This window comes from Eleginops maclovinus, chromosome 13, assembly GCF_036324505.1.
Source record: "Eleginops maclovinus isolate JMC-PN-2008 ecotype Puerto Natales chromosome 13, JC_Emac_rtc_rv5, whole genome shotgun sequence".
Lineage (NCBI taxonomy): Eukaryota > Metazoa > Chordata > Actinopteri > Perciformes > Eleginopidae > Eleginops > Eleginops maclovinus.
Window position 1 is genome coordinate 18,793,241 of NC_086361.1, and position 20,988 is coordinate 18,814,228.

General features: G+C 40.7%; 1 protein-coding gene across 1 annotated transcript in view; it reads right to left on the minus strand.

The window, feature by feature from the left end:
* Window positions 1–20,988, minus strand: part of csmd2 (CUB and Sushi multiple domains 2) — a 217,242-nt gene that overhangs the window by 106,231 nt on the left and 90,023 nt on the right. Inside the window, 6 exon segments of the mRNA XM_063899890.1 lie at window positions 1,206–1,309; window positions 3,976–4,097; window positions 7,419–7,543; window positions 8,678–8,765; window positions 11,097–11,174; window positions 12,844–12,956. Of these exon segments, the coding sequence (XP_063755960.1) occupies window positions 1,206–1,309; window positions 3,976–4,097; window positions 7,419–7,543; window positions 8,678–8,765; window positions 11,097–11,174; window positions 12,844–12,956 (630 nt within the window).

The following is a 20,988-nucleotide window of genomic DNA, read 5'->3' on the forward strand; positions in this document are numbered from 1 at the left end:
TTCAGACATTTGGTTTACCACAATAACTCCAATAGTCTGAATTGAGACAGGTTTGGAGTTGTGGGCAACCCATTCGGTCAGTGTTATAGTTTACCTGCAAGTTAATCCCTCTCTCAAACACCATCCTTGTCTGAAGTCTATTTGCTGATGATCAGTATGGTCTTCCCACACAAAGACATCATTTCTCCAAGGGAAACACGTTTGTGGCAGACTAACACCAAATTGTTCTCTCCTATAATCAAACTGTCATTGCTCAAGGTCTCTGAAGTGAAAAGGAGAGATTTGATTGGCTGCGACTCAGTGCCTATTTACCAGCACATTTATTACTGTGCTGCAGTGGAGCTACATTCCTCTGACCTTAAAGAAACAAAACAATAATTCCCCACACCTTGCACACGCTTGCATGCACCACTGATTCACAAAAATATAGTCCTAAATAAACGGTGCTGATAGCTGCAGTTTGTTCTCCGGTCCTGAATTGTTTCGAGTAGTTTGTGTGCAATAGTGCATTAGATCTCGATGACAGGATCGCTCACTCCACGTCAGAATCATAAAGAAGTCCGTAAGGGCGGAGGGAGTGTTTAATTGATCAGATTAGCTCGTTTTTGTGTGTTGTGCAAATATGGAAGATCTCCTCTTATCAACTAACTACTCCCCCACAGATCCCTCCCTCGTTTATCTCCCAGCTCCAACCCGGGCGAGGCAGAGTCACATAAAAATTGATCTATAAAAACTTTATTAAGGTGGTAAATTTCATCGCAATTAATAACAACACCCTGTGAATTGTTAAGGAGCATCTGCTAGTGCAAACTCTATTAGGGGGGGAAGTATCAATAAGCAGTTTGCCATGCTGCACCACGGGGGCTGTGATCTTTTATATAACATTAGAAAAAGTTCATGATTGACAATGTGGTGGAGCATCTATTTTTCATGCACTACTGCGTCAGGTGGTGATGAAACGAAAGAGAAACAGTACAACAAAGAGAAAAAGGGCTGCGGGGTGAGTGGGAGAGAGAGGGGTGATGCCCGCTGCAGGGAAGCAGAGGAGGAGAAGAGGCAAGCAGGCCAACAAAACAAGAAGGTGAGGAAGCAAAAGATGACGCCATGGAACATGAGAAAATGATCGTACAAAGTAAAAGCTGGAAGAGATAGAAGACAGAGGGAAGAGTTGAAGCAGAAAGACAGAGATCACAAGAGTCACTCACACGTGGAAGACGGTCTTCTGGTCTCCCACCACCTCGCCGTCTCCCACCGTCAGGGTGTCGTAGCCTCGTTCCAGGTCGAAATCCTCAAAGGTCAGCTTTACCACCTGGAAAAGAGCAGGGGAAGTGGTAAATGGCAGATGCTTGGATGCACCTGACCCCATAGGCACAGGAGAGACCCCCTCTCCATCCCTCTGCCCCTCCATCTATCATCCATCAAATGTTTTAATATTTCTCTGGCCCAATTCCATTAAACCATGTGTACCAGCTGTCATGCTGTATAGAAAACCATGATCCCTTTACTGGTATTTATTGCCCTTTAAATATCGACATTCCCTCATGCATATACACTGAAATGATGCGGTATGCCCAGAGTTTTCTCAGTGTGTATGTGATCGTGTGTGTGTATGTATCTCTGACTGTGTGTGTATCTCTGCCACTAATCCAATATCAGATTTCCCCCCAGGCGTTCTGCATGACCCCTACTCCTGGTTACAGGTGACTTTGTGGCCTCTCTTACCGGACTTACAATAACTTTAAGCGCATCAGGAGAGGTGGCAGGGGACTTGAGGCTGTCCACAAGGTAAATATATAAATCATAAAAGTGGCAGAAAAGTTTCAAAAGATTTATGTATTGGATTGTAACGGTGAAGAAAACAGCAGAGTGGCTTATTACATCTCATTTCTATTCCGCAGGTGGGAGCGTGGGAGGGAAGGTGGAACAAGGTAGGGAAATCAATAAGCGTGCCCGAGCTGGAGGAAGCCAGGGGCAACTGTAATAGACAGGCAGACAAATAAGGTTTGATTATGATAGCTGATAAATAAAGACAACAAAGGAGACCGAGATATACATAAATAAAAAGCAACACAAATGCCGTCTTTGTCTCCCGTTTTAAATTGGCTGCCACTGATTTCCTCCACATTTTTAATGTTTCCAGAGAGCTGAGAGAGCCCGACCTAATGAAAAAGCTTATATAAATGCAAATTGCATTCTGTTAAACCCGGTGACTAATGAAAATTGCCAAGGTAGACAGAAGAGATGAATAGTGGTAGGCATAATAGGTCGGATCACTAGATAAATAGAGTTCCATAGCGCAGACTCGTCTCCTATCTGCCAGCCAACAGGTGGGACAAAAGGTTAGACAGGAATAAACAAGCAAAGCCACCATGTATACACATTTTATTTTTATTGCCATCTGTGACGTCAGGTCTGACATTTTGGTTGTTTTAGAACCCGAGTGTCCCCAGACACTGATGGACAAACACTTAAATGATTGCAAACAAAAGCCAGCTGCATTCGGTACCTTCAGGACATTATGAAGGAGCAACCATAGACAGGAACCCACATTAGTCATGATGACACGAGGCTGATTTTAGGTCTAGAAGAGCTGTGTCACGTCCTACCCAGCTCCCCTTGCAGTTCCGCCTCAGTGTCCTGCTTGACCTAACGTCTCCTCTGGCGGGACCTATGCATACGGGCAGGAATAGAAGCCCATTACGGCGCTAAACAGAAAGAACAGCCTCGCTCCATCTTCATCTGGACCGGACAACAGAGCGAGAGACAGCCCAAAGTACCATTGTCTGTTTCAGCAAGCTGCCTGCCGAGCATACCCAGGGGTGTCTGTATGTGTGTGTGTGTGTGTGTGTGTGTGTGTGTGTGTGTGTGTGTGTGTGTGTGTGTGTGTGTGTGTGTGTGTATGTATGCAAGCAAAGTGTTAGAGTTGGTAGGTGTGTATCTCATTACACCCCTCTGCCTTGCCTCTCACCTCACATAGCCTCTCCTGAAGTCGGTGCAATAAGAGAACACATTTGTACAAGCAATTTGTCTGAGTTCGGAGGGATATTTGGCAGGAGAGCAGCTTGGTGGCCTTGAACACAACTCCAAAGTCAATGGTCTGAGCAGAGTAGCTATGACACATTCACGATATCTGATAGCATGCTCGAAAGCCATCACTCTACCTTCAGTGTCCTCCGCTCCCTCACCACAGGTGCTTCTAACAACTCTCTGTCTTCTGTTGGCTCATGTCCAGCCTGTTAGGGAATATTTTTGCTCAAGTGTTTAACCTCTGACCTAGTTCATCATTTTCTCCTTCCTCTGTCTCTATTCCCATGGCATAGTTCTTTGGCCTTGGGGTTGCTGTAATCTCCCTTAAGGAGGGGCAGCTTGGGCGCTTTGTTAATGCCAGTCAATAACCGAGTGCAAGCTGACATGAGATAGTTTGTTGTTGAGGGACATCTTGAAGCCCTTCTTATCTGGAACGTAGGTTCCCTGGCGTACATTCTTTTCCCATGTACGACAGCTTTAGTTAGATTTAGGATCCATATTTGTTTAGTCTGGCGACTGAAGAATGTTGATTATCCTTTCAGAACTGGTTAAAACCTCGTACTGCAGTAGAGATCTTCAGAATTGGTCGGGCATGGCTGCAGCAAATGTCTTGTCAATTCTCCGGCTGTTAACATAATAAACCTTCAGTCTCTTGAGTTTCGTTTCCATTGCTTCAGAAGTTTCCATCACAGAACCTTTTGAAATGTTCTTATGTGTCATATTTTCTGAGAGAGCTTCTGTCACATCACAGAAATGTCCTGTATCAAGTATCAAATGTATAAAATGAGTGACGTGTGTCGGAGTTGAGCTTCTTCTTGATTTCCCTTTGGAAACACACCAGTCGAGTGCTGTTCAGTTAGCTGGCGGCTAAACACACCACTCAATACACTGCTGGAAACAAGCGATTACAGGAGCAATTGCTTAAATCCCACGGTTAAGGACTTTTACCTTGGATGTGTCCGTGGCTGTGATGAGCCAGGTGCAGTTAGCATTGTTGTCATATTGGACCGGGTAGTTTGGGGATGTGATGACACCACTGGGTCCTTTCAACTGACCTCCACACATCGGTGCTACAAAGGAAAGAGAGAGAGACAGAAGAGTAGTAATGTTTGGTAAAGGACACTTTGAACAGACAAAAGAGTAGCATGCATCGAACTGTCCTTGATCACGTGTTTACTCCAATAAACAAAATGCTGAGTCATCTTTTAAGTCCACCTATTAGGGTTTCTTATTCATTTTGTTGTGTTTAAAGCCTTGTGCATTAAGTGTTATCAATATTTGTGGGAGTTTCCTAAAGAAAAGTTCTGCTGGAAGCAAACATTTCCCAGGTGACTTGGATTGAATCCAAAGAATTGCCAAATATATTTCATTTCAAATTCACAATGCATTGGTTCCACTTCCCATTACTCCAGTGTTTCTGACTGAACTGTAAACAAGCATCACTTTTAAATGTTGAAGCTGTTTGTCAAGCGCTTGGTGATAATGACAATCTGTCCTTTCTTTTCAAACAACCATCAAATTATAAACCAAAGAGCCATCAAAACAAAATCAACTGCTGTGCATCTTCTAAGCACTTGACTTGCCAATTTAGCGTGGCAGTGTGAAAAATAGACTGATGAGGGATTAAATCTAAGCCATAAATCACTTTGTTTTCTCAGGTTTAAAATATGGCGGGGAATAAACACATCGGGCTAATTTATTAGAAGAATAAAACAAAATTGGACATTAGACCGTCTTTATGATCAGCTGCCATTGTTAAATGTCTCAAAAGTAAATTTGGGCAGTCGTTAATATAGTTGGATACCGCCCAGAAACACAAATCAAGTAACAAACTCGATTGTTATTAAAAAAGAGCAGGTACACAGTTAGCAAAGTAATTTTTGAAGGACGGTGTGACTTCTTTATCGAGGCCCGAGGGTGTCTGTTAAATACCCCTTCAAATGAAAGCAGAATTTGTAATGAGTCTCGTACGGGAACTGAAGGAGTGTGTACATATGAAGGGTGTAACCTGGAATTATCTGAAAAGGCCCTGAACCAGCAACCCACTTTTTTTAATGAGTTATATCTAAGAAAGGTCCTTTGGGTGTTCCAAGGCCCATTCAGCGGTTCCTTGTTCCAGCCCCCTCCCACCAAATCACGCCTATTAAAAAGGTAAAAAAGAACTTTGGCAAAGTTAAGTGGAGAAGAGTAATTCATTTGGGTTGTACTGACAATGAGGGTGACCTTAACGAGAATAATACAGCTCTACAAAGATATCATAAGCACTTCTATGCTAATTTTATTATTCTTTTTTTTAATCCCGGGATCATTGTGCCTGATACAAGCCATGACAGGAATGAATTGCAGGAAGTGCCCAGAGAGAAAGTATGAGCACAAAGGGAGCCTTGGCTTTCATGTCATGGGTAGTGAATCTGCAGCCTTAAGATTTAGATTGTTCGTGTGCTAATGATAGTGCTGTTCAATTTAATGATGACTAATGCTAATTTAGGACACAGAGATTCAATTATTCCAGGATATTTAATCTTCATTTATAGGGAACAAAGGCGCAGTAACAAAGGTTAAATGTGGATGACGGAATGAGATTTTCTTTAAGGGTAATTTCATTGACATCACTTTGGATGCCTTGTCAGTCTGGAGTGTTTCTTTCCATGAAACAAAAGAAAAAATGTGACTCAGTTGTCAGTTTAAGGACCTGTTTCCCATTGTTTCATGACACACAACACCAACATTATTTGCTGAATGGCAGGGCACTGACCATATCTTATATAAAACGAATCACTTATCCATCAGTCCACCCCCTTTAATCCTTCTCAGATCCAGCCCGCTCTCCTTAGTGCTGTAATTTAATTTGGGTACAATTGGATCAAGCTAAGATAAAGAAAAGAATGGAGGAACATGTGGAATGCTGGATTTATGAGAATGCATTAACTCAAGTGGAGATACATCCACGGCCTACAGGTGACGTTAAAGGAGAAGCTGCAGGTGATTACATTAGACAAACCCCTCAGAGATTAGCCAGTTTAAAGGCCCACATGGGGAAACTGGGACAAAAAGGATGGCATAGATATGCCAAGGTTATTATTGGTATGTATATTTGCAGGTCTAACAACCCTTATACTGCCAAGACAATTTAATTTGAGCTGTTATTTTCGTGTTTAAATGAGATAAGATAAGAGGTACTTTATTAATCCCAAACTGGGAAATGTCTGCGTTGCAATTTATTACCATATTTTTTTCCCTCAGAACTTTGAAAGAATAGTTTTGATAAATTACATCAGATTATCACTTGGCTATTTACAATTTCAAGGCCTTTTTGTGGTCAAAAAAGTGACATTATATCACAATGTAAGGTGATATGGGGCATTGAGCAGTTACAAAGCCACCTTATAATTCATTCTGAGTTGGGCTCGTTCCATCTGGTGAATGTAAGTCGATCACTCACTGTGTTTTAGATGCTTTTTGGTCTCCACCAGCTACTGATAAAAAAAATCTGTATCTTTATCTATATTCTCCTCCTTATCTTGAGCGGCTAGTCACTAACTGTGTCTGTAGAAATGCACAATGTGTTTTTAGATTTTGTTTACTGAAAAAAGCAGCTTGCTTCAGCAAAAGAGTGATCAAAGATACTGCGTTTGACTATTGTTCTCTGCCTTGGTGCTCTCAGATTAACACTTTCTATTGAACTGAAACCAAAATAATCCCCACCAAAAGACAAAGCCTTAAAACTCTTTGATTTGCATTTTGTAGTCTACTAAAAAGAAATATTAAAGCAAGGACCAGTATGCTGAATGTGTCTTATTAACTGGATTTTTTTTGGGTTCAGCATTCAAAACTTTTCAGCTTTAAGAAAAAAGTAAAATATTGAAATGCTTTGCTCCAATGAATACACCTCATGAAGCAGATAGCAATCAGTGCAAGCAATTATACGACACAAAAAAAGTCAAAAAATGAAATCTTCTCCGATTAATTCAGTTCACTGCGGGCTGAAAACTAGATGAGCATCAGGGAGTCTGACCGCTCATCCTGCCTGTCACAACATGGTCAGAAGTGAGGGAGACATGACTGATGGGCAGCGCTGTGTCGGCATGGCTAAACAGCAGGCAGCAAAACAATGCTGGCCAAAGGTCAAAGTCAGGGCAGTCACAACAAAACGGATAATCAAAAAAAAAGGAAATGGACCGTGCATATCCATAAAATGACAGCACACTCACAAGCATCATGACACCTATAAATGGAGGTCACATTTAGACCGCAATACATAGATGACAACTTACTCTTATCTACCATCTTAAGTGCTACGTGTAAATGTGTGTGTGTGTGTGTGTCAGTCTCTAAAAGAGGAGTCTTTGGTTGTCATGTTGAAATCCACATTCCACCTCATCAGTCCTTACCTCTGCATATAGGCCGGTCGTCACTCCACCCTACGTAGCTGTCTGTGACTCGGAGACAGCTGATACTCTTTGAGCCCTGCAGTTCATAACCCTCGTCGCAGGAAAAGTGCACCGTGGATCCTCGCCTGCGGACAGAGAAAACACATGAGCATTTCCCGGGAAAAACATCTCTACCAGTGGGAGTGCATTTAAAAAACCAAAAACCTATATTTTCCTAAACCTTCAAGGTGTGATTTCAGAAAGTGCTGCATTGTGGGAGTTGGGTGTATCCCATTTGTCTGTGTTACAGCTGACCACTGAAAGAGGCAATAGCGGTGACAGGAATGAAACTCCATAATCCCAACGGCAATATCAGCGTCCCACAGAGGCAGCCTCTTAGTGTGCTGTGGCTCCAATGGGGGGGTATCTGCAATACTGTACGCTTCTCTCTATCGGGTTGGGTTGTGGTGGCTTTATGGGGCATGACATCGGGTAATGTGCTGAATGCCAGAGCACATTTCAAGATGCCCTCCCTGATTTGTAATAGCACTCCTCCCAGCTCACTGTTGATTTAATCTTAACTGTGAACAAAGCTAAGATCATCAGTACTGCACTGGGAGACATTTGGGGAATTAAGTTGGGAGTCGATGCAAAAGAGTCTTAAAACGGGGGTATTTCTGAATGTTTGTGTGAAGCATAATGGACTAAACTACAACTGCATTGTGTTGTGCAACCCTGTTTTGCATAACAACAACAAATGATACTTAAACTAATTGATTTATATACATGAACAGTACATTAAAAACATTTGAAAAGCATTAAAAAAACTTCTTCTACCAAGAGACGTTGGAAGTGGAAGTAATTTAGACTCTGATATTGTTTAATTTAAACAAAAGGGAAACAAAGAGGGAGAGAAATTGTCTATTTAATTAAAAAAATAACTACTTGTTTACAGCACGACTTTCCCAGAACACCGTTATACATCTTGTTAAATAGACCTTGAGAACTAAATTAGAATGTTATTTAAATATCCTTATTTGCTGAATTGTGACAAGACGCCAATTCAAGAACTGAAAATGAATGCAATATCCACATACAGAAAGAAAAATACAATTCACAATTTATACTTTATAGCTCAGGATGATAGTGTCATTGTTTTTTTCCTAGCAACAAAAAACTCATAGTTAATATTCACATCGTGTCCATCACACTGTACCTGTGCAGTTACCATTGCTACTAACCCATGTGCTCGTTACATCTCTCTTTAATCATGCTTTCACCTGAAGTCTGTGCCTTTTCTTTTTCCTCGATCTGGGATTCCCGGATCTGGACACATGTTGTGACCCTGCGCTACACCCATCTGAGACACTGAAGGGAGAAGACCACAGAGACATTCGCTGCATTAAGGAACATTTCCATACAAACAATATTTCACAAGGTAGTTGTAGTACACTCACCTGGCCACTGTGAAATACTGACAGTAGTCCAACCCCACCTTGACTTTCAAAGAGTCGATGCATGTTGTTTTTTTTACCCGAAATGTGTTCTGTGTATTTCTCAGGTTGCTAGATGTCAATGCAAGCATGCTTCTCGTAAATAAAAAAAACCTCCAAAGTATATGAAGGGGCATTATCATTAGTGTCTTTGTGGTTTATTTTCTGCCCTCTGGTGGTCAATGTCAACTTCAGATCAAATGAAAAGGTGAAAAGGTTGTAAATTGTAATTGAAGCTTCCTTAGCCCTCCTGTATTATCACACAGGAAGGGCTTGATATTTACCAAGCTCTGCCTGTGCTTCATTAATTCATTCGGCATACCCTTCGATCGTTCAGGTGGTGCTCTGTTTAATCAGGTTGCTGGGTGCAAAACAGTGGATGGTGAGGGGCCAGAAAGGGTCAAATAAACTTGGCCGAGCAGGAGAGCCCATCGGACTGACTGGGAGGGGTCAGAGGTCTGTGGGGGCCAAAGCAATGTGACACCTGCTCATTGGCAGGGCTACCGGGGTGAGGCAGGATGGCAATGAATCCAAAACAAGGCTCACTGGTGTCAGCAGAGACAAGGATAAAAAAGAGATAACAGACCTACTGTAGTATAAGCAGTACAGCAGGAACGTGTTGACTAACTCCTTGGCTGTCAGGCTTTCTCCCGTCTTTATAGCAGAGACTATATTATGTCTTCAATTGAGTAACCCTATAATCGACGTGAACAGTCTAAGATACGTTTTTAAATACTCTAATGCTAAGTCTATATCTGATTATAGCTCCAAACAACATTGTGTTGAGGGTCAGGATGATATTTTAAAAGAAACATTGCTTTATATGTACAGTTTGCATAAGAACACTTTGAAATATCATTTTTGTTTAAGGTACAAATTGAAACAGTTTTACTTAATTTTAACAAAACAGTTCTGAATTCTTTTTACTTTCACTAGAAAAAGAATTTCCCATTATGTGCCTGTATTTTCTTTAAGGGTCACAGTCAGTCAAAAATCAAATAGAAAGTACAGGGAGGTTTAAAGTGGAAGCAGGTGAAGCAAAAGTAAAGTGCATTAAAGCATTACGAATGAAAGGTAGGGAGACGTGATTTCACTAAGAGACATTCTGATTAAAAGCAAAAGATGAAGTCGGAGGGAAAAGTGGATAAAATGAATTGTAAATGGCCTTGAGGCAGGATTAGCACTAATGCATCTCTATTTTGTCGGACAGGTTGTTCTTAAACCCTTCGACATCCCTCTGTGTCACTCCAGACAGGTGGCTCATTTAAACTTGTTTAAGTTATAGATGTGGAAATAAAGCTGAATGGGATGAAGAACAGAGAGCTCAGAACAAAGGCAGGCAACACTTTCATAGTTCAAAAGAGAACCCAGTGCTGCTGACCAGTTGCTACTGGAACTGCATCTGAGCGTCCTTTGTGTCTGTACGTCCCACTACAGTCAGCATTCACCCTCTGGTAGAGAAGGACTCTGAACAACAGCTGAGAGTGGGGAAAAGGATTGCCTGGCATTTTCTTCAACAGACAGATGGACAAGTTGCCAAGGAAACATCTGGACTGGTTTTTGTTTTAAGACTGATGCAATTGAGAGGCATACTCTCCCGGTCAAGGTTTCTGTCCTTGCATGGAGTCCAGTTCCTCCTGCAGCTACACCTGCGTCTTATCAGGAAGAAAATACTTAAGCCTTTATCAGCACTGTGTTCAAACAGCTTAAGGAAAGCTAGATTTAGGATCTTTTTATTGCAACTTTTGCCATTAAATCAATTATACGCACATGTTTAAAGCTATCCAGATCTGCATGACAATACTCCCAGAGGCACTTGGTCAATTATTGTTTTGTTAAATGGATGTTAGAACAACATAATGAATTAAATCACACTCCTAATGTCTTATTGTTTTTTAAGGCATTTTAAAGATTGATTTAAGACATGTATAAATAAAATGCTGTTTGAATTGAACAGTGGGATGAGAATCAATGGTTTCTCTACCAGCGATTTCACCCCAGAGAAAACTACATTAAAGTGAACATGAAGCTTAATAAAAAGTGCTTTCCATTTTGCAACACTCTGACATATATTCATTTCTGGCCACACTTGTATATTGAATATGCATATGAAACTTTTTCTTGACATGAGGTGAGGTTGAGATACTATTTATTTCAGACCAAGTTATTTCCAAATCCCTGTTGAAAGGTAAACTGTTCTACTTACACACTGATATCTTGTGGTGGTTGTCTTTGCTAGGCAACATCTTTACACCTCGAGACTTAAGTTCAGTCATCTTCTTAACTGTGGAGGGAAACAGAGCAGAGACCTATAAGACAGCAGGAAGTGCAATAACGACGCCCACACATTTCAGCAGAGCCAAAATGTCTGCAGCAAACACACTATATAATACATAATGTTCCACAGATCGCTGCCCACACCCACTGCAGACAGGTTATCAGCGGTTTGACAATTGCAATGTGTCTAATGTTGCTAAGCATACATAGATGAAAATAACTAAACAATGTACATTTTCTTTGCTTTATTGTAGGTAGAAAGGTGCAGGGAATACCATTATTACTACATTAAGGTTTGAGATAAGGGATATTAGGAGAGAAAACACAGTATGATATTTATACGATAAAAAAGATTTTTTTGAAAGATAATTGCTGAGAAAATAGAAGAAAAAGCCATCGTAGCTAAGTGGAAGGCTCATCTTAATGCCTCATTATTCCGCAATTTCAAAAGCAGCATCAGCATTGTCTGTGCCCCACTCCACACTCATCATGTTTCCTACAAAGGAACTTTACTTGATATCCATGAATACTTTTTTTTTAATCCTTTGCTCAGTTTCAGCCACTTTGCAATTCAAAGTGCGTCTGAGTCATGACTTCAAAACTTGTTTCTTTTATGTCTGGAAGAAAATTGACAATGCACACGCTTTTTCAGATGGTAGCCCTGATTAGGAAAAGGTATTATCATGTTTCTAGTAAGAGTCCTTGGGCTGCGGCTGTTTCCTGTGCCACGCAAATTGAAGAGCACTAAAGAAAATAATTATTAATACATAGAGCCAAAGAGGAAATTCAACAGAGAGTCATTTCATTACTGCAACCTGCCGCTGAACCACGGGACCTGTCATGATGAGGATGGCTGGTGGGAGCTGGGGGATGGGAGAGTGTTTAATCCAATTAAAGTATTAACCTCCCACTTCCCTGTGATCTTCTAAACATATTTATCCACCATTAAACCTGTAAACCCATAGGATCATGCCTTGTCTTTTCCATCTTCTTCATCTCTCTCTCTCTCTTTCTCTCTCTCGATTTCCAGCTAATGGCTAGCGGTGAGGTTATCGGTTATCACCTTTTTCTGTGGAAGAACTAATCATGTTCACCCGCTCATATTTTCTCAGATATTACCTCTATTCTGCCAAAAATACTACAATGATTTCTCATGCTGCAGGTATAGTTTGAAAACTGGCAAAAGGAACATTACCAAAATGTAAGGAAATGTAAGCTTATTTGCAACTAGAAATAAGAGAGATAAGATTTGTGTACTAATTTGGACCTGAACACATGTTATGGTTTCCCTGTTTGTCTCAAATGTTGTGCAAAAAAAGGGAGGGATCTCACCAAGGTCACAAACAGTTCACTCCCAGTACTCAGTTAGATTTCCTGGCATCGTGCCTCTTAGACTCTGAGATATATTTCATAAACTCTATGAAAGCAGATCATGGAGTTGAGTCTCCTCTTAGGAGTACAAATGTGATTTATTTCAAGGCGGTCAGTACTTTCATACACTTTAATAAGACCACATTCATACTTGGTCACCATACATATTCAGACATATCTTTAAGGGGACTAGGGATATCTAAATCAGATATGATGAAAATCAAGCAGATATTTGCTGATCTGTAAACCTGGGACACAGTATTAATGATGGTCCTTTAAAATATGAAATCCTCTCTTCATCTCACCTTGGTACTGGGCACTGAAACCTCTCAACTTGTGGTTGCCATCAGAGGTAAAGTGCAGCCGGAGCCAGTTCTTGCTGCTAATGATGGGCGAGGGAAGGTTGGGGCCAGTGAACCTGTAGGCAGAGAAACAGAGATTAGCATTTTAGCATGCGTGTGTTTTAACAAGCATATACGAAGGTTGCCTATTGAAGACTGCGGTTATTCCCAGTACATTTGCAAATGTATTCAAGGTTAAACGCTCGGTATGAACCAGCGCTGTTGGTAGCATCAGTCTAAGCACTGATTCGCTGCCTATGTACATTGACCCATCCTCTCAATGTCCCTTTATTAGTATCTAAGTATTCGTTATTTTGTCAGGGCATGGACACTTTGAGCTGGGAGTCTAATGTTTTACAGTTTGAGGTGAATGATATCCTGCTGTAAGAGTAACTGCTATTGATGGCCACGTCATTTCTTGATAAAGTAATCTTTTACTCAATCTATAAAGGTCCGTTGCAAGAACTTATTGAGCTTGATAGCGATTCTGTTTTGGGCCATAAAGCAATTATGTAATCCATCAGATTTCCAATAAAGTCAAGTCCAATGGCAGACTATATATTACCAAGGCTTGTAGAAGCTGCCAGTCTTCCTGCTGATTGTCTTGTTTGTTTATGGTAATTATACTAATGTTTCAAAGTTAATGTGGCCTATACTTAGAGATGGTAAAATGTTACACCTTTGAGATCTATTAAAGGGAGGGCCTGGTACTCAAGGGGAACCGTAATGTTAACGACTCTTAACCAAACTGTGGCCCAATAAAAAATGCGACCGGGAAGGATCCGCATTGGCATTTGCAGAGAAAGGACCCTCCTTTTATTACTTTGAAAAAGCAATCATGAATTATACTCCACAAACATTTAAAGTGCCTCCTGATCTGTATGCTAATGAGGGCTGCTGCTTACCAGGCACTTTTTTCAGTTGTTAAAGCCAAAGCCATTTGGGAGCACATCATGTTTTATCTAGAGACACACTAACACACACTCACACACACATGCATACCATGTGCATAAATTCCACCTGTAAATTACATTGCGCTATCTGTGTCCATCTCATCTCCCAGACCTAAATACCAGCATCACTCTGTAGTAGTTTCTGATTAAACCAGCCCTCAGTGATACCGCGGCATAAAGCAAAGAGAAAGCAAAGTGAAAATGTAATTAAATAAGACTGAGAAAGATAACAGAAAGAGGGTGCATGACACATTTTGGAAGCTAATAGCTATTCTTCTTTGAATGAAAAATATTTACTGGTGATAAATCAGCTTTAATCTTACAGCTCCAATGAAAAGGAAAGGGATGTACAATGAGGAGTTACTTAGTCTAGTAAAGATGTTTGGTGGAAATATGTGTCTGCACTGTAGAGCTCTCTTAGGATCAATTAAAAGCATACAGGGGTCTAGACGTAGACAGAATTTGCTTTTATTTTTATGAAAACAGAGCACTTTTCGTTTATAAAGTAAGCCCCTGCTGCAGTGGGCCCTGGATAAACTGTACACTATCTTTTTTTTTAGTTAACAAGGTCACCTGATGGATCGAGACAGAAGGAGTGTAAAAATACGTTTTCAAAAGAGTCATGAGGAACAGGAAGAACAAAACCCAAGGGAAAAATAAGAGCGTGATTAAATGACGGCATATCAAAATGTCAGTGATTTCGCTTTTTCAACCGCACTGCACACAGAGCAGAACAGAGAGTGTGTCACTGACGAAACCAAAGAGTTTCTCCTGTCTGCCATGGCAGCCAATCTCGTCGCTTGTAAGTCAGCGACGCCGATGACCTCAACCCTCATTTAAGAGATTTCCACTGAAGCCACTTACTAATCAAACGGTGATTAATGTTGGAGACACAAAAGGTTGAGGCCAGAATCTGGAGCTCGGTTGGTTTTGACCTCATGTCCAAAGCAGGTGAAGGAGCTCCTTTCAAGACATCAGAGGCCTTAATGAAAAGGGAGGGTGAGTGTGTTGTATGTGTATCTTTATGCCACAAACCTACCTGCTTAAGCTTATTTTGGGGACAATTTTCCAAATTTTGAGTAAGGATTTAGCACTGCACTATAATAACCTTGCAGTTTGTTATGTTTTAACTCCACGACAACTACCTTTTCTGCTTCTAATAATTCAAAAACCAACGTCAGCACCAAGCGGATTTAACCTTGGAGAGACCGACCATACACTGGGTTTTTAAAGCAAATACATTTAGAGTTGTAATGAAAAGGCTTAAGGTATTATCAAAATGGTACTGTATAAATAACAATACAAATCAGAAAATCAAACATTTAATCAAATATTGTGTCTGGTGTTTACTGGCATTCTCGCTTCTGTATTTAAATGTATGTATAAACATGTGCATAATTAGGTTATTTATCTGATCAGATTATGATTTGTTTCATTTTCGTATAGCCTGCAGGCGGCATGGTGTAATGAAAATGAGGCGGAAATGTAAAGCTTTATTGTACAACCCTGACCTTGATTTACAACGGCAAGTGCAAGACTGATAACGCGAGTCAGACACCTCGGGAGGTGTTTTATCACTTAAAGATGAAGCATTGAGGGGGATCGTGCAGTGTCTGGCACACATGTGTTTGGAGTGCTACTACTAGGATGGAGAGTGCCAGAATCACCTCTGGCTCAGGGTACATAGCTGTGAACTAAATCTCTCACAAATGAATTACAGTGTATGATCCACACCTCACACAAAGGCCTCAAAACACCAGTGCCAATATTTAAATGCAAAAGCGCTGTTAGTGTTCGTCCCCCCGCTCACCTTAGGGACACATAAAAATGTCCCTTTGAATTAAAGGCCAATTCCAAACACAACAAGCAAGCTAAACACCCACTTAAGAGCGGGATAAACTGTGGCAGAGGATAAGGAGCTGACGGGTGTGCCATTACGGATTAGGAGATTAATAAATATGGGGTAGGGGGTTTAAAAGGCTACCATAAATATCATTTTGACACCTCTGCCTTTTTCAATTTCACTGTCCCTCTTTTTCTTGCTGAAAGTTCTAGGTTGAAAGTGATCAAAGGGCACAAGAGTAAAAGTCCTGAGTTTGCAGATGGAGGTCTCCTGAAGGGTGTTGTGGCCACTTCTATACTCTCTCTCCGTCTGGCCGAACATATTCGATTTTATGCGAAATTGTCTTGAGAGTGCACTGCGAAACCAGTTTCCATTTCCAGGTCCCAAAGCTCCTAAGTCTGAGTCAGACTTTTTATGATTGTCCAAGGAATGTTTGTAGGGCAAAGCAAGGTGATAGAGGGGTGTTCATGACTGAGGGGAACGAGCTGTAAACCATTCACTGACACGCAGAGCGCCCTGAGAAGCAGTTTTGATGCCGCTCTTTCACATTGCATTCATCGTTCATAAAATGGTTGGACAAGATTAAATGGTTTAACGGTTGCACAAACTTAACAGGTGACATCCTATTTCTGAGTATCTGAAGTTGGATTGGCAAATCCTTGTTGCTCAGACTTGTCTTTTCACTGTCATATTATGATTGAGGGTTTTAGGACCAGTCAAAACTCATTTATATAACACTGGCATAGAGACACTTTCCATACTGATGAGATGTGACTCATTAAATTGTTAATGCCTTTCAGGATTTTGAACAAAGGTCGTCGTCACCAGCAACCCTTCCCAGAGGAATGGGTCTATTTTCTGCTTTATATTCATCGTTTCATGTCGTCTGTTTTCAGTTCGAGGGGCGAAGGTGTCAAATTACTCTTTGCATACTCAGTGATGGGCGGAGTTTAGGTCAAAGGTGCTCCGCGTTAGGATCAAACGCTTTAAATGACCATTCAGGTAATGGGTTCATTGTGATGTAACATCAAATGACCACATGCGTTCATGTGTAGGTGCTCACATACGTGCAGAGGGACAACGAACGCCCCCATTAATAGCAGCTACTGAGGTAGATCAATCAGAGCTCTGCTCAGTATGCAGGTCCTGCTTACAGCAGAACGGGGGTCACAGTGACTTTAAGTCAAAAACTTTCAGCATTTTAATGAGGCTATGTGAATTATAGCACAGGTCAGCCTATCCAGATGTACAATATCACACAATCCAAACATTCACAGTTACAACGAGCAGGCGGATATCAGAATATAATTCTCTCTACTTCTTTCTTTCTCGGTCATACTTTCTATTGCACACACACGTACACACACTCTGAGGTAAAACTAATCAGTGTTGAAGACCCTTAAGACCAGGAAGGCAGTATTAAAGCTGTGGCAGTGGAGCTGTGACCTTCAGATGGAACTAAGAGCAGACACACACTGGGGGATTAAATGAACCACCAGAGCCCCCTGCTCAAAACAACACAGACCCCCTCAACACTGGTCATTACTTCAAACATCAACCACCCAGGCAGTAAAAACTATCAACCCTACAATAGAGTTAAGGCCAAAGTTTGAACAGAGACCTTGAAGGTAGATAGAGTGTGTCTCCGGGGTCCCTGCTGCACTCGACTGAAGCTCTGAGGACAGAGACAGTGTTTTCAGAGGAGGAGGAAATCTCCATTGGCCGAGCTATCAGCCATCAGAGCCAACATGGCTAATTTTTCCTTGGTCCAACAGAGCCAAAATGTCTGTTCTTCATCTTCCCCTGTCAGCCCACATGTATTATTCATTAGGGACCTTTGGCCCCATCAGAGAACCTTGTTAAATCTTCTGAGGGATTCTTTTCTTCCTCTTCCCACTGCTTATTTTCAGCCTTCACATAACATATAATTTAGTCGCTGATTGAAGGAAATGTCCTTTAGGGAAGAACAACACACCAGCCTTCATCTTGTCTCCCTTCTCTTAATCCTTGGTACATATGACCTTCACGGGATCCTGAAGAGTTCATAACTAATCGTCAGACTCTCCAACTCAGTCCCGATTGAGATGTCTTTTTCAAAGAAGAGATAATACAAAGGTGACTGAGTATATACCTTTCCCATTGTAATATCCATGCAAATGAAAAGTAACCTTATTGGCTACTCTGCCGCGCTGTTTCATTTCTTTCACCAAAGAGAACTGTATAGTATCCAGCCACACCAGTCTCAAGATGAAACCGTGCGAACCTCTTCTCCTTACAACGACATGATCATCATATCAAATGTGAAAAGTCTGTGAGGGACATCGGGATAGTTTAGGTCATGGTGAGGAACAGTCAAATTAACTGTGAGAACTACAGTATGTATAAAGGAAGACTGCCAAGTGTAGAGTCTGTTTAGTCAGCAACAGTTTTGGATTATGTGGATAAATATACGTTTATTTATATGGTTGAATTGGAACGCAATTATTAAAACCCATATGAAGGTTAGGATATACAATATATAAAAGCAGTTTTTGCTAAAGCCATTTCAAAATGATATTATCCGAAATCAGCTAAGCCACATTTTAGAAGGTGACCTCAATATCTCATCCACTGAAACTCATTTTGACTGAATATATTTTAAAAGTGAATCTGCTACCCGCACCATGACCTTTCCACTGCTTTAGCAAGTATAAGCAACTTCCTGAGATATTGCCCAAAAAGACAAACAGATAGGCAGGCAAAATGGGGCAGCAACAAAAAACTCAAGCAGCTCTATTCATAGAGGGAAAGAATTAAAGTGCCACTTGTTTTGCAATTGATTCCAGTGCCAGTGTGATTTATTGCTATTCTTTAAAAAGTCAACCTGGATGTAAGCAAAGTCACAGGGAGCAAAGCAACAGGACTAAACTGCTATTGAATAGACTGTGGAACAATGCTGATGAGGAAACCATACAGAGCCTAATACCTTGGATTATTGAGTGTTTACCTTCAAAAAAGTGACCTACAGAGAAACAAATGACTTGTTTGACTGAAATAAAGTAGAGGACAAACACAGCGAGCTTTAGTCTTATTTCTTTCATTTCTCCCTTTCTGTTCAGTTCCTTTAAACTCAGCTTACATGACGCTTGGCCAAAATCAGAGAGGAGGGTTGGGGAAGACTCACAGGCCCCCTTAATACCTAAACACACAAACCATCAATCACAACTGCAAAAATATATGATGTGCACTCCTCAATGTGTGTAATCGTCTGCAGGCGGTATTGGATCTGTGGTTAACGGGAGAGAAACAAACGAGATTCCAAGGTCACTCTTTAAAAGCGGCAGTGATAATTGAGCCCTCCCTGTAGATCTATCAAACCCACCAGTAAACAAATGCCAATAACATCCTAGGGCTTACTGCAGGGACAGCGTCCTTTCATTCTGCAGGCTTGAGGAGATGTACAGGGGGGAAAAAATATGGACAAGGAAAGCGACTATGACAGCGTGACAAGAAATGCCAGGTAGACAAAAGCAGTTAGTGAACACAAAAGTCAGGAGAATGAAAGAAATCATACGTGAAAATAGACTTTGAAGTAATTCTGTTCAACAATTCTGTTCAATTCTGAGCAAGGCAAGGTTGAAACATAGTGACTGCATTTAATATGTGTTTCTGAAAAGCCCACTATCATCAAAGCTCACCGAGCTATTCTGACAGCAGCACGTTGAGTGCTCAACCAGTGACTTTGCTCCCCCCGCTCTGAAGGCCATGTGGTAAAACTATTCAGAAACAGCTTTGGTAAAACAACAAAGTATGGTCTAAACTGACTCACAAAACCAGTGCCTGTGGCTGCAGAACTGAATTGCAGGAAAAGGCTTGGACACAAAGTAACACCGAGAGGATTTACCTCATCGACAACAGCTAACCTGTCCGTCCAAAGGTAACAGTTCACCTGTTGGCACCTCTAAACTCATCAACTAACACAATAACATCTATTGTGTTTAATCCTTATAGAAATTAAGTGTAAAAACTTGGGGTACTGGTAGCTTCTGCTTGTTGCCTGGCAACTACACTGTGATGACCAGACAAACCTCCCATGAGGATATACTTTGTTTTTACACTTGTTTTTTTTTGTATCTATGAGGCATAATATGAAACCAAGATGGTATTTATTGGGCTGTAGATGTGCGTGAAGGTAGATTTAGGATGTAGGAGGATACCTTTAGACGGGCTAGCTGTTACCTGTTACCCAGTTTTAGGGCTATGTTAAGCTAAGCTAACCAGGCTGTGTACTGATAAGATAAAATAAGATAAGAATAACTTTATTAATCACAAACTGGGACATGGTTGTGTTGCAGCAGCATACAATACAATACAAGGCATAGCAAATAATTAGAAATAAAAAGAAGAAATGTAACAATTCTAAAGTATAGACATCGCAAAGAAGACATAGAAATAAAAATAAACAGGCATTAGAGACAAGATATATACAGTTGACTATGAAGATAAATAATCTATACACTGTCAGAGAAGTAAACACTCTTGGAATTAACAAAATATAAAGCAGGATATTATGTGTGTATATATATATATATTATAACAGTAACTGCCAATATTTAGCATCCAGAAATGAGATTGGGATTCTAATCTGATTTTTGGCAGTAAAAGCAACTAGCGTTTAACCCAACATGTTGAACTACTCCTCTAAAACACAGGGGAACATATTAATACATTTAGTATTTACTTCCAATAAAAGCACATGAAGGTGTCTTACACTGCAGCTGTAGATTAAATATCATTCAGTTTATAATTGACATCTATGCTTAGATCAATTTCTCCCTCCTTTTTTCTCCCTCCTATCACGACAGTGGTTTGTGTGTATGAGTCTGTGATGACGCAGTATGCGAGTAGACAGGTGAATCCGTACTAATGATATTGAACCTAGCAACACTGTCAAATCCCCCAAACACAGCTGGCATATGGTACTCCCATATCAGAGAATCCTAAAATAACTACATTGTTGTGCTAGGAGAGAATCATTTGGGGTTTTTCCATGCATCTTTGTTCATATTTATTTTTGAATGTGTGTTTGAACATAGACATACTTATTTACTGTCAGATCTTAGCAACTTTTATGCAAAATAGAGGACCTAAGAATTATCTCTACCTGTCCAATGTTTCTAATTGGACACTATATATTTATTATACTGCGTTTCTAATCTGACATTTTAATCAGGCATTAAGTATAGACGTTTAAAATGTGATGGCGTCTTCACTTCTGTTGATGAACTGTAGACTATACCATCATTCTGATGATATACCTCTTGAGTATTCACT